Genomic DNA, 13624 nt, shown 5'->3' on the forward strand with positions numbered 1-13624 from the left:
GCCGCTTGCCGCTCACTGCCGCCTCTGCCGCATAGACCTCCGCGTCGCTTCTGCCGCTCCCTCGCCTCACCCCGCGCGGATCCGTGTTTTGCATCGCCTCTCACGATTTGCATCTCTTCCTTTTCCTCGTTTTTTTTATTTTTTTATTTTTTAATTGTTGTTCCGCACGCGCCTCTCTCCAAAAAAATCCAGCCCGAGCCGAGCGCGACATCCGTCAATCCGCCGAACTGCGCCTCCTCCATTTCCCGAGCGACACGCGCGCGTCCCCAAAACGATGCTGCGTGGACTCGGAGGACATTTTTAATTTGTTTTCGGTGTTATTGTTGTTGTTTGTTTTGGTTATTTATTTATTTTTTTGGAATTTTTCCTGGTACATGTTTGTTGCGCGCCCCCACGTGTCCCCGCGGCGCGCACACGGATCGCGCCCGTCGAATCGCGTCGCTTCGCCCGTCTTTTGTCCGCTGCTCGTGACGCGCCGCCGCGGTCGGAACTAAAACGCCCCGGCCCCCGTCGAGACACATCGGCACATCTCCCCGTGACCGAGACGCGCTCGCCCCGCTCCCCCCGCGCGCGGACAATGTCGGAGGTATTGCCTTTCAACGAGGACAAAATGAGTCACTACGAGGGCGACGAGGGACACCTTTCGTTCACCTGTCGTCTGCAAGACACCAACAACTTCCTCTGCGGGGCACAGAACAAGCGCCCGCCGAAGCTGGGGCAGATAGGCAGGAGCAAGCGGGGTAATTATATCCATTATACTGTTTGGACAACGTCGACTGCGCACCGCAATTAGCCCGGATGAACCTTATTATTATGGGCATCACGACAGGGGCGCAAAGGGAGCTGCGGAGTTAACCTGAGCGCGCAGCATGTCTCCCCCTTTCATGTTGCATTACCTGCGTACTGTATATGTTTTATTCGTGTGTGTGTGTGTGTGTGTGTCTTTTGTTTTGCATGTACAGTTCTCACAGATCCCCCGCGTTTAGATTATGGCACGTTATTTTGGAGGATGCTCGTTTGACTCCATAATATCCACGCGTTTCTCTGCAATGTTGACGGTCGATCCGCTGCGTTTGGATTGTCACTCATAATGTTTTGACATTGTGTGTGTGTGTGTGTGCGTGTGTGTGTGTGTGTGTGTGTGTGTGTGTGTGTGCGTGCGTGCGTGTGTGTGTGTGCGTGTGTCGCCACATAATCCACGCATAAACCGTTTTTTCCTGCGTGATTTTGAAACGCACCATCAAATCCTCTGCGTTTTTGCCACGTTATCTGCACATTTTGAGCCTTTTGCACTTCTGTCATCACATCACAATCACCACCTCCTCTTCAGATGCGTTGCTATGATTTGGAGACGCGCCGTCAATCCTCTTCATCATCAACGTGTTTTCATATGATTTGGACATTTTGAGAGCTATACCTGAAGATATATGTATTTGATTTGATTTTTTTTTGCAATTGTTTGGCCGCACAATCACACGTTTCCCCACGATTATTGACACGCGCCATGCTCTAAAATGGTGATTCCCAAAGCCTTTCTGCTCAAGTGTGTTGCGCTTAATTGGCTTGGTCTGAACCAGGTCTGAACTAGGTCTGAACCAGGTCTGAACCAGGTCTAAACGAGGACTGAACCAGGTCTGAACCAGGTCTAAACCAGGTCTGAACCAGGTCTGAACCAGGTCTGAACTAGGTCTGAACCAGGTCTGAACCAGGTCTGAACCAGGTCTGAACTAGGTCTGAACCAGGTCTGAACCAGGTCTAAACGAGGACTGAACCAGGTCTGAACCAGGTCTAAACCAGGTCTGAACCAGGTCTGAACCAGGTCTGAACTAGGTCTGAACCAGGTCTGAACCAGGTCTGAACCAGGTCTGAACCAGGTCTAAACCAGGTCTAAACCAGGTCTGAACCAGGTCTAAACGAGGACTGAACCAGGTCTGAACCAGGTCTAAACCAGGTCTAAACCAGGTCTGAACCAGGTCTAAACGAGGACTGAACCAGGTCTGAACCAGGTCTGAACCAGGTCTAAACGAGGTCTGAACCAGGTCTGAACGAGGTCTGAACCAGGTCTGAACCAGGTCTAAACGAGGACTGAACCAGGTCTGAACCAGGTCTAAACCAGGTCTGAACCAGGTCTGAACCAGGTCTGAACCAGGTCTGAACCAGGTCTAAACCAGGTCTGAACCAGGTCTAAACAAGGACTGAACCAGGTCTAAACTAGGTCTAAACCAGGTCTAAACCAGGTCTAAACCAGGACTGAACCAGGTCTGAACCAGGTCTGAACCAGGTCTGAACCAGGTCTGAACCAGGTCTTAAAACAAGGACTGAACCAGGTCTGAACCAGGTCTAAACCAGGACTGAACCAGGTCTGAACCAGGTCTGAACCAGGTCTGAACCAGGTCTGAACCAGGTCTAAACCAGGTCTAAACCAGGTCTGAACCAGGTCTAAACCAGGACTGAACCAGGTCTGAACCAGGTCTGAACCAGGTCTGAACCAGGTCTGAACCAGGTCTTAAAACAAGGACTGAACCAGGTCTGAACCAGGTCTAAACCAGGTCTGAACCAGGTCTAAACGAGGACTGAACCAGGTCTGAACCAGGTCTAAACCAGGTCTGAACCAGGTCTGAACCAGGTCTGAACCAGATCTGAACCAGGTCTAAACCAGGTCTGAACCAGGTCTAAACAAGGACTGAACCAGGTCTAAACTAGGTCTAAACCAGGTCTAAACCAGGTCTAAACCAGGACTGAACCAGGTCTGAACCAGGTCTGAACCAGGTCTGAACCAGGTCTTAAAACAAGGACTGAACCAGGTCTGAACCAGGTCTAAACCAGGACTGAACCAGGTCTGAACCAGGTCTGAACCAGGTCTGAACCAGGTCTGAACCAGGTCTAAACCAGGTCTAAACCAGGTCTGAACCAGGTCTAAACCAGGTCTAAACCAGGTCTCAACCAGGTCTAAACCAGGTCTGAACCAGGTCTAAACCAGGACTGAACCAGGTCTGAACCAGGTCTGAACCAGGTCTGAACCAGGTCTGAACCAGGTCTTAAAACAAGGACTACACTTGTAAATCGTGAGCGTGATGCCCTCTCTTGTGTTTTTGTGCTTGATGGACGTTTCAAATATTCCATTCGCATTGCAACATGACTTGAGTGCGCAATGCCTCTTTGGATAGACATCTCCATCCGCGCTCCTTCTCTCCTCCTCCTCCTCCTCCTCCTCCTCCTCCTCTTCCTCCTCCTCCTCCTCCTCCTCCTCCTCCTCCCCGCCATAATTTCCGTGTCTGCCTCTTATCTATGTCCCACAGACGCCATGCCTGTTGTGTTTCCCCCTCCTCCTCTTCCTCCTCTTCCTCCACCTCCACCTCCTCCTCCATCACCTCCTCCCTCGTGTACCGCGCGCACAGGTTGCCCGCGTGTTACAGACAGCGGTGCCCCGGCGGAGTCAGAGGAGCTCGCGCGGCGGGTGGACATTTTGGATGCTCCGGCACCAGCGTCTGTGATGATGATGATGATGTTGCGCGCGCGTTTGGACAGAGATGTGGCTCGTGGCTCGGGTCTTCACACGTCGTTTTCCTTTGGCACGTCTCATCTCTCCCTCTCTCTCTCTCTCTCCCTCTCTCGCAAAAGGACGTTTTGGATTCAGCGCAGTGCTTCTATAGGGTCCGACTGCGCTTTGGGCTTTTCCCAATAACACATCTTGATTCGAGCCGGTGTGGCGCGTCTGATGCCTCGTGTGCAACAGTCAAATGCAACATGAACCTGACGACATCCACCGAGCAATTCGTAGTTTTGCATTTACCGCGTCCGCCGCCGCATTGTTCTGTCTTTCGCTCTCAACTTTCACGTTTGAAATATGTTTGATGATATGATTCAGTCGGGATGGATAGACCTGACCAGACCTGACCAGACCTGACCAGACCTAAACCAGACCTGACCAGACCTGACCAGACCTGACCAGACCTGACCAGACCTAAACCAGACCTGACCAGACCTTACCAGACCTAAACCAGACCCGACCAGACCTGACCAGACCTAAACCAGACCTAAACCAGACCCGACCAGACCTGACCAGACCTAAACCAGACCTAAACCAGACCCGACCAGACCTGACCAGACCTAAACCAGACCTAAACCAGACCTGACCAGACCTGACCAGACCTAAACCATACCTAAACCAGACCTGACCAGACCTAAACCAGACCTAAACCAGACCTAAACCAGACCTGACCAGACCTTACCAGACCTAAACCAGACCCGACCAGACCTGACCAGACCTAAACCAGACCTAAACCAGACCCGACCAGACCTGACCAGACCTAAACCAGACCTAAACCAGACCTAAACCAGACCTGACCAGACCTGACCAGACCTAAACCAGACCTAAACCAGACCTGACCAGACCTGACCAGACCTAAACCAGACCTAAACCAGACCTGACCAGACCTTACCAGACCTAAACCAGACCCGACCAGACCTGACCAGACCTAAACCAGACCTAAACCAGACCCGACCAGACCTGACCAGACCTAAACCAGACCTAAACCAGACCTAAACCAGACCTGACCAGAGCTGACCAGACCTAAACCAGACCTAAACCAGACCCGACCAGACCTGACCAGACCTAAACCAGACCTAAACCAGACCCGACCAGACCTGACCAGACCTAAACCAGACCTAAACCAGACCTGACCAGACCTGACCAGACCTGACCAGACCTAAACCAGACCTAAACCAGACCTAAACCAGACCTGACCAGACCTGACCAGACCTAAACCAGGATAAACACAGAGTAGACGTGATGAGAAAGTCGAAACCCAAGGCTATATCAATGTATCGATCCAATATTCGCGATACTTTTTGTCTCAGTGTCATTCCCAGTTTGTCCTCGGTGCATTAGTGTCTTTCCAATATTGAATTATAATGGAAATAAAAGAGCGATGGAGCTAGATGTTCACACAACGATAAGGCAAGGTTTTTGTAGAGCACAATTTGTTATCAGTTTATTTTACTACAAGTTACAAGTTGAGTTATCGGTCTCAAGAGAAAGACAAACTCGAATATGAAAAACATCCTTACTTTGATTTCCCCCTGTTTGAGTTTTATAAATAGCTTTTTTCTGTCACCTTTTATGTCTTGTACTATTTATATCGGTGTGTATAAAGTATCCCTGTGGCCCGGACTAAACCGTCAAATCTAATCATGAAAATGTGTCTTCCATAACACCAGCGGAACACACACGCGCAGTTTAGTCTGAAACACAGAAATACGTGAGTCCATCTTCTCCATCTGCTCTTTACTTTCCCAACCTCTGCTTATGGCAGAGGTTTGTAGATGAACTGTCCCATAGTCAGTGTCGTGTGGTAATCAAGGCGAGCAGTGATTGACCAATAAAATCTAGAATTACTGTGCGTCATAGTAGAAAAATATTCAGTTTTATCATCTGGACTGATCAGGAAAACAAAACGTTTCGACTCTCATCCAAGAGTCTTTTTCAATCTGCAAATGGAGTCTGGGTCAGAGTAGGGAGTATTGTGCGTCACAACTATATTTAAATCGGTCCGAAATATATCCAGATAAGCCTGTTTCCCCCTCACTTCTGCTGCTGAAGCTCGGCTGAAGTCACTGTGTCTTTTGGTGACCTCTACAGGCCTTTGGGCAGTACTGCAGGAAGCTTGGTTCTTCTTCTCCTGCAGCTGCTCAGTCTGTGGGCGTGTTCAGAGGCCTGTTCATGCTCTGCCCTCTAATATGAGCTTTTAGAACCAGAGCGGACAGAAGCCCTAACTGAGCATGTGCAGAGGAGAAGAGAAGCTCTAACTGAGCATGTGCAGAGGAGAAGAGAAGCTCTAACTGAGCATGTGCAGAGAAGAAGAGAAGCTCTAACTGAACATGTGCAGTGGAGAAGAGAAACCCTAACTGAGCATGTGCAGAGGAGAAGAGAAGCCCTAACTGAGCATGTGCAGAGGAGAATAGAAGCTCTAACTGAGCATGTGCAGAGGAGAAGAGAAGCTCTAACTGAGCATGTGCAGAGGAGAAGAGAAGCTCTAACTGAACATGTGCAGTGGAGAAGAGAAACCCTAACTGAGCATGTGCAGAGGAGAAGAGAAGCCCTAACTGAGCATGTGCAGAGGAGAAGAAAAGCTCTAACTGAGCATGTGCAGAGGAGAAGAGAAGCTCTAACTGAACATGTGCAGTGGAGAAGAGAAACCCTAACTGAGCATGTGCAGAGGAGAAGAGAAGCCCTAACTGAGCATGTGCAGTGGAGAAGAGAAGCCCTCACTGAGCATGTGCAGAGGAGAAGAGAAGCTCTAACTGAGCATGTGCAGAGGAGAAGTGAAGCTATAACTGAGCATGTGCAGTAGAGAAGAGAAGCCCTAACTGAGCATGTGCAGAGGAGAAGAGAAGCTATAACTGAGCATGTGCAGAGGAGAAGAGAAGCTATAACTGAGCATGTGCAGAGAAGAGAAGCTCTAACTGAGCATGTGCAGAGGAGAAGAGAGGCCCTAACTGAGCATGTGCAGAGTCTTTTTACAGGCACGAGTGTAGCTCAGTGGGATAAGCATTCACCCTTCACTCAGGAGTCAGTCGTGTTACTTTTTTTTCCTGCTTTTGTGTTGTTATCTACTAAATATTCATGTTCTCCCAGACTCTGCCTGCCCATCCATAAATGTCACCGCACGCTACTGCCCATTGTCTGTGAAACCTCAAGTGATCTATCATCTCTGAGATACAACTTTAGTCAGTCAGCGTTGGCACAGATCCGACTTGTAACAATAATAATAATAACATTTAAGAAAAGAAAGTAATATCATGGTTCCTCCTGTTCCTCATGTTGACGCTGGGCCCTGATCCTTGGGCGTTACGACAGTTCTCGTCGCTGTTCTTGCTTTAGTCCTGGTTTAGATCAAACGACATTCAGTTCGATCGTTTGACACAGCTCTGAGCTCCTTATGACAATACACGCAAAAACTTCTCTAGACATAATTATGTCCGTTGCCAAACATCTCTCCAGGTTTGTGTTATTTAAAAATGACGTCTGCGTTCCGATGTCACAGATGACGAAGAGACAGATTTCATCGAGCTAAAAGCAAGACGTTTTCCCGACTTTCCGAGGACCACATTAACGCGCCGTACTTTTCACTTCCTCCTGATTTGATTGGACTGTTTGAGGACTTTCAAAAGATAATAATACATTTGATTTAAAATTAGTCACAGCAACAGTTCTCACATGAAAACCTTTGGATGAATCGGTCAGGCCCATGTTATGAGCCATGTATACAGTATGTTGCCAAATCCTGCTACTTCCTCCTGATAATAATTAACTTCTATACAATATACTCCCAAAAAAATGTAAACCTAAATGTACAGATTGGCTGCAATGATGTAATGACACAAAAATAATCATCATTTTGATCATCGTAATAGTCATCTGGACTATACAGACCCTAAAACACGAACGAAATTACATTTTTACGACAAAAACTGTGGCAATATTCGTGTCAAAATGTCAAAAAAGGAAGCAAATATTTCACATTGTCATCAATAATGATGGCAATATTTATTTGTAAATATTTGCTTTGTAGAACACGATACATCATATTTTAACCTTTATTTGGTTAAAGGTGCCATAACATGCTTTTTTCACGTTTCGTAGTCTATCCTAAGTGTATAATTGATAATAATAAGGGTTGTGCAACACCCTTAACATAATAGTTAAGAAATATCACCCAGACCTTGGACCCCCTCACCAACCCGGAAATGCAAACGGCTTGGTTTGATATTCGCCCCCACCCTTGCGAAGAGCGATCTGGCTCCCCCGCCCAACCCATGACGTAGTCTCAGAGAGCGCGTGTGTGACGTAGCCCCACAGCTGTTAGCTCCGCGCTGTGCCGCTCCTGCCGCGCGACTAAGTGAGAAACGATAGAACTTCAGATCAACACTACTTTGAGACTAAATAAATCTGGTGTTTATTCTACAGCGTCCGCAGAACAGATATATCTATAGATCTATATATATATATATATATATATATATATATAAAAGTCTTATGTCCATCACGCTCTTATTTCCTGGTTTTTCGGTATCGGATAGAACTTCTCTCCGTTTATTTTCCCGGTTGCTGCATCAACTGCCACATAAACCTTCACCATTGTGATAATAGAAAAGAGTGCGATATCATTAATGAAGTTTTGGGCCTCTTTGAACCGTGTTTCGTCGTAAATCGAAGCAGAAAAACTCCGGGGCTTGAAGGGAGACGCGGCAGCCTGCAGCAGCGCAGAGCCGGGGGGAAGGGGGCGGGAGGCGACAGGCGGGAGGGGGAAGGGGAGAGAGGGGAGGGGGGATGATGACGCGTGCCTGTGGTTATGACGCGGTCTTGCAGCCACCGCCCGTCAGTTTGGAGATTCGCGGAAAGGAGATAGTCTGTAATATAGCTAAACACTGCGGGAATCAATCAAAAAAACACTCTGGGTACATATATGAAGCACAAATAGCAATGTAAGAAGGTTAAAAGCTCTGAAAAGTCGATTTTGCATGTTATGGGACCTTTGGTTAATAATGTAATTTAAAATCTCAATGCACAACAAATAGCGCATAATAGTTTGTTGCAGCCTTAATGTCTGTTCATGTCACATTAACTTTTTGCGTCCAAATTAAACACTTCACGATTGTTTTTGTCGGTTTACAGTCGTCAATAACGACACGTCCGCTCCACGTCGCTCTCTAACCAGCTCCGCCTCTCTTTTTCTCGCAGTGATCGAAGACGAAAACGCGGAGGAGGACGCGCAGCAGAACGGAACAGAGAAAACCCCGGCAGAAGCTTAGGCCCCGCCCCCTCCGTCCGTGAAGCCGCCGCTTGCTCCTCCTCCTCCTCCTCACCCCGCTCCGCTTCCATCTTCCCCATCTCCTCCTCCAGGACCAGACATTTTCTACCAGTTTGAATCCAAAGACACTGTACATAAGCACTTTTTTTTCCACGGGGCAGCGAGCAGCGCTTCCATGACGCTCGACCTGTCCAACGCGACGAGCCCACGGCGCGGACCCTCTGCTCCGGGGGGGGGGGGGCATGTTATGCGTCACTCCGGCGTCTTTCAAACACTTCACGGACTCTTTTTCGCCGCTGTAGTTTCCGTTTTATAACTCCAAATGACACGTGTTCCGGCGGATCGTTCACTGCGTTTACACGGGCGTAGAGAGAGTATATTTACTACGATCCGGGGTAGTTACTCCGACGACAGCTGCGTGTAAGTACATATTATATTATATGGGCGATATTGGCAAACATCTCGATAAAACATGTCTTTAAACGTATTTGCTGAGGTTTAAACATCAGACAAACGTGGATTATCTGTAAAAAAATGAATTCCAAAAGTGCAGAAATATCACCTTATACCTTATTTGAAAGTTAAAACCAAAGTTTTTTTCATTTGTTGCAGCGTTTTTTTACTCTCATCGATTTACGATATTGTCTAAATTTCGATATGTATATTGAGTGGGGTTAGAATGCAGCAGTTAGAGCTACGACAGTTTTAATGCTGAATTAGTTCCCAGATTGTACTTGTGCAAGAGAAATCAGACTACCGTCGGACGGCAAGCGTAGTCGGAGTACACACCGTGCGCATGTAAACGTGGTGAACGCGTCTTCTTACTCTTTGCGCTGGAAAGCTTGGATAAAGTGTCTCATGCCCCTGCTGGCCACAACGGGGACTGAAAAAACAACAAAACGAAACAGGAAAAACAACGTTCAGCCAGCGTCCTGTGATGTTCGCCGACTTTAAAAACACAGTGGAGCACGTCCGCGTTTCGGTTTCAAAGTGTTCCGTTTCAACGACTTGGGGCAAACGAGCAAGAGAACGGAAAGGAGCGCGACAGAGTGCGACGGAGTGCGACGAAGTGCGACGAAGAGCGACGACGGAACGCGACGGACGGTTTTACATTCTTGCATAATATGTCTCCTTTAAACGAACTTCAATCCAGGGTTTTGGCCATAGAGGCGTGCATTTTTCTGAGATCCAACATGGACAACAATGGCGGCGACGACGATGGCGGCGACGACGGCGGCGGTGACGAGGAGGAGGAGGAGGAGCTAATGACAAGAAGGAGCGGCGTCGGAAATGCAGACATCAGGGACAGGAAGGACTAGACAACTTTAAAGCACACAAATGTATCAATCAAACGGTTCCTCCAATCGTGGTTCTCGACGGAGCGGTGTACATATATGGAAAAGGTAGCCCATATTTTATTGCACAGGAGTCGGACGGGGACGTTTTGTGAAAATACAGATTATTTATTGAAGCGAATGAAGCTAGAGGAGCGTTCGAGTCTTGAGTGAGTGCGTGAGAGTGTTCGTGTTCTGGGGGCGTTCCACGGAGAAAACCTGACTTATTTGAACAAGTCCGGATTAATTTGTCCTGGCGTTTGTCCCGTTTGTCCCACTCGGAGCACGGGTTTAGCCTGCTCCAGGGTCATAGCGAGACGGATCAATTTGCAGGCCTTTACTCTTTCTACTACTGCCATGAATGCCTTTTATACTTTTAGCTTCCCGTTGTCTTTCTTTGTAGTTCTCAGTTCTTCGATGGCAACAGAACGTTTGCTGCTGCTGCTGGTTCTTCCTATGAAATAATGTCCATAACGATTTGTGGCAAACGGCGGATTTGTCGGAGAGAAGCCAAGAAAGAGTGAGGTTTGTTGAAGAGTCAAAAGGTATTTGGAGAAACTGCGACTAAGAGTAATTGTAAGAAAGAACTGGACATAACATCTGAAATAGTGCAAACGCAGTATGAAAATCTGGACTTTTCAACGATTAGACTCAAACGTGAGGAAAAAAACAATAAAATCTGAAGGAATGGTGCAAGAAACGCGATCCATTTACTAAAAAATCTGATGCTAACGGGGGACAAATCACAAAAAACTGAGGAAATTTGACCTCTTCTGAACAGTTTTAGAAGGATCTTGAGCTTGTTTTAAGGTTTTTATGGTATTGAAATCAGTTTTTCTTTCATATAAAAATCGAGTTTGACATTTTAGCATCGTAACAACACTTGTAGAATTATATATATTACTAATACAATTGTGTCGTGACGTGAAAACGACTCCGAGACGTCCAGATTTATTTTCAATGTCAATGTTTTGCCCCATTCCGCAACCAAATCGATTCAAACCTTTCTTCGCCCTTGACCATCGCAGTTTGCAGTTTTCCTGTCGCCATTTTAACGTTTTAACTCCCCAAATCCGGGCTAAAAATACTTCCCCCTACTTCGTGTGGCGCCCCCGGTGGTGGTGTGCGGTGCTGCGGTCTGAGTGTTTTTGTTACATTTGCAGCTGAGCGTCATTTCTACGATGTACCTCCTCCACAGTTTGTAAGCCCAGGACTGATCGGGCCCTTGATACTGTTACTTGTACACAGAATATTTATATTTGTGCATTATGATTATTATCGTGTGCGTGCCAAAACCTCACGCAGGAACTACTGTAACGATCAAGCGCTTCATTTTTTAAACGTATTTGTCTATTTTGTGCTTTTTACAGAGGTTGTTTTGGGTCTTTTGGAGATGTAACTAAGTTATCGGCTGCTACAATGTGATTTTAAGTTTGCTTTTGAATTTTAGGAACTTTTCATCCTTTTATTTTGAAAAGTTGACAGAAATTTAATACAGTCAAAAACTTTAAAAACTAAAACTTTTTACTTAAAAAAGCTGCTTGGATGAGTGGCAAAAGAAAAGAAAAGCTGAACGAATTACATTTTCTTTTGTTGAATTGATAATATAATAATAATAATATTTTTTAAGATTCAAATATGTGTAAAAATATTTGATATTTTTTTATTTTTTTAAATTTTCTTCTAAAAATCCGCACTTAAAATGGGTTAAAAAAACACATTACAAATTAATAATCAAGAAAAAATGTATAGTACATTTTTTTTGGAGAAAGGGGGTAAAACTCTCCTGAAGTTCAAACGCAAAAGGATAAACGCTTTTTCGAAACAAAAATCTTCCATGATAACGACACAAAACAACCTCATTTTGTACTTTCTGTTGTATTTGTTTATTCCTTTTTTTTTTGGTTGCCATTTTGTAGGGCTCTTTCTAAAACACTGCATGCACGGCGCGTACAGATTCATGCATGTGACAGTGTAAACACCTCGTAACGCTTCGAATGACCTCCAAACCACTTTATTCTCAAACACACTGTACAAATTTAGCCTCGATCTTGTAACAACTATGACGAATATTTATCCGTTTAGTGCTTGTGGTTTACAATATGGAAAAATCTCATATTTGATGTTGTACTTTGATTTTTGAAAGTGTAGCAAAAAATCCACAAAAATATAGTTTTGTATCAAGATGAAAAACGATCGCAAATAGCAAAAATTATGGCTGTATTTTAATTTTAATTTAATTTTTTTGTATTGTTTCTTGTACAAAGATTCCCCTGGTTGTTATGGGTAAATTGTGTATCTGTTTTTTTGGAAGTGGAAAGAAAAAATAGATGAACGACAAAAGCGCGAGTTCAATCTACAATCTTTTTGCTTTTGAAATGCGGGTTCTCAACTGGTGGTTCCGTTCCCAAAAGCTAAACGACATGTACATATTTTGTCGCACGTGTGTATTTACACATTTACAATACAATTTTAGTCAGAATGAGTAGTCATGCAGCAGTAGTCGAGCTAAACGACATGTTTGCCCTCTTACCAAAAGGCTGTTCAAATCCTCACTGTTGTTGTTGTTGTTGTATCCTTGGGCAAGACACTTCACTACTTTAAATGTGTGAATGTGTTTGTGTGACTGCAGTAATGTACCAAATTATCAAGCATTTTTGATAATCTGGAGCATTTTTGATCATGTGAGAAAGTAATGTATTAGATCAATGTACTATAATTATTTATTATTATTATTATTTATTGTTATCATTATTATGAATTATTATTCTTATTATTCTTATTTATCATTATTTATTATTATTAGTTGTTATAATTATTTTTTTTAAATTGTATTATCAATTATTTTATTCCTATCATTATTTATTGTTATTATTATTATTATTATTATTATTTTATTATTATTATTATTATTATCATCATCATTATTATCATTGTTATTATTATTATTATTATAATTATTATGAAGTAGCCTAATGAAGAAAAAGCACTGTTACTTTTAAAAATAATGTTAGCAAAGTAAAAGTAGCAAAGTTATACTCTTTTATGTTTACATTCTCGTAGCTTTTGCAGCAATTGCTTTGAATACTGTGATTACTACTGCTGTTATTATTTCTACTACTACTACTACTACTACTACTACTACTACTGCTGTTACTGCTACCACCGTCACTACTATAAATACTTTTATTCCACCAGTTGAGAAGCCAGAATCTTAAAATACAGTTGTTGTCAGTATTTTTGCAAAATGAACCTGGGGAAATGTACATCACTGCTTCCCAATGCAATAAATGTCTGTTTGCATCTAACACGTCTCGTTATTGAAGCTGTGAGAGGCAAGAAGAAGATACAGCACAAAGTATGAAGTATTAAACTCACTTGTACCTCAAAATGGAAACGTCTGAGCCAGTAATCCTCTGGACAACAAGACGTTTCCATTCTCATCCAAAAGTCCTTCTCAATCTGGGGATTTACTCT

At 44.6% G+C, this 13624-nt stretch overlaps 2 protein-coding genes across 2 annotated transcripts in view; one reads left to right on the forward strand and one right to left on the reverse strand.

Moving 5' to 3' along the window:
• znf740a (zinc finger protein 740a) overlaps positions 1 to 13624 on the reverse strand; it is a 141628-nt gene that overhangs the window by 27501 nt on the left and 100503 nt on the right. The window lies entirely within an intron of this gene.
• On the forward strand, positions 555 to 8848 carry camk2n1 (calcium/calmodulin dependent protein kinase II inhibitor 1). Its single transcript, XM_072452798.1, has 2 exons — positions 555 to 740; positions 8744 to 8848. The coding sequence occupies exons 1-2, from the start codon at positions 578 to 580 to the stop codon at positions 8812 to 8814; spliced, it is 234 nt and encodes a 77-aa protein (XP_072308899.1). The 5' UTR covers positions 555 to 577; the 3' UTR covers positions 8815 to 8848.

This window comes from Eucyclogobius newberryi, unplaced genomic scaffold, assembly GCF_026437365.1.
Source record: "Eucyclogobius newberryi isolate DKJ021-1_F unplaced genomic scaffold, fEucNew1.0.hap1 SCAF_19, whole genome shotgun sequence".
Lineage (NCBI taxonomy): Eukaryota > Metazoa > Chordata > Actinopteri > Gobiiformes > Gobiidae > Eucyclogobius > Eucyclogobius newberryi.

Bases quoted from the DNA above. Each gene is read 5' to 3' on its own strand.
- camk2n1 (XM_072452798.1), top strand. From the start codon at position 578: ATGTCGGAGGTATTGCCTTTCAACGAGGACAAAATGAGTCACTACGAG. The intron at 741-8,743 runs GTAATTATATCC...TTTTTCTCGCAG, and splicing joins GATAGGCAGGAGCAAGCGGG to TGATCGAAGACGAAAACGCG.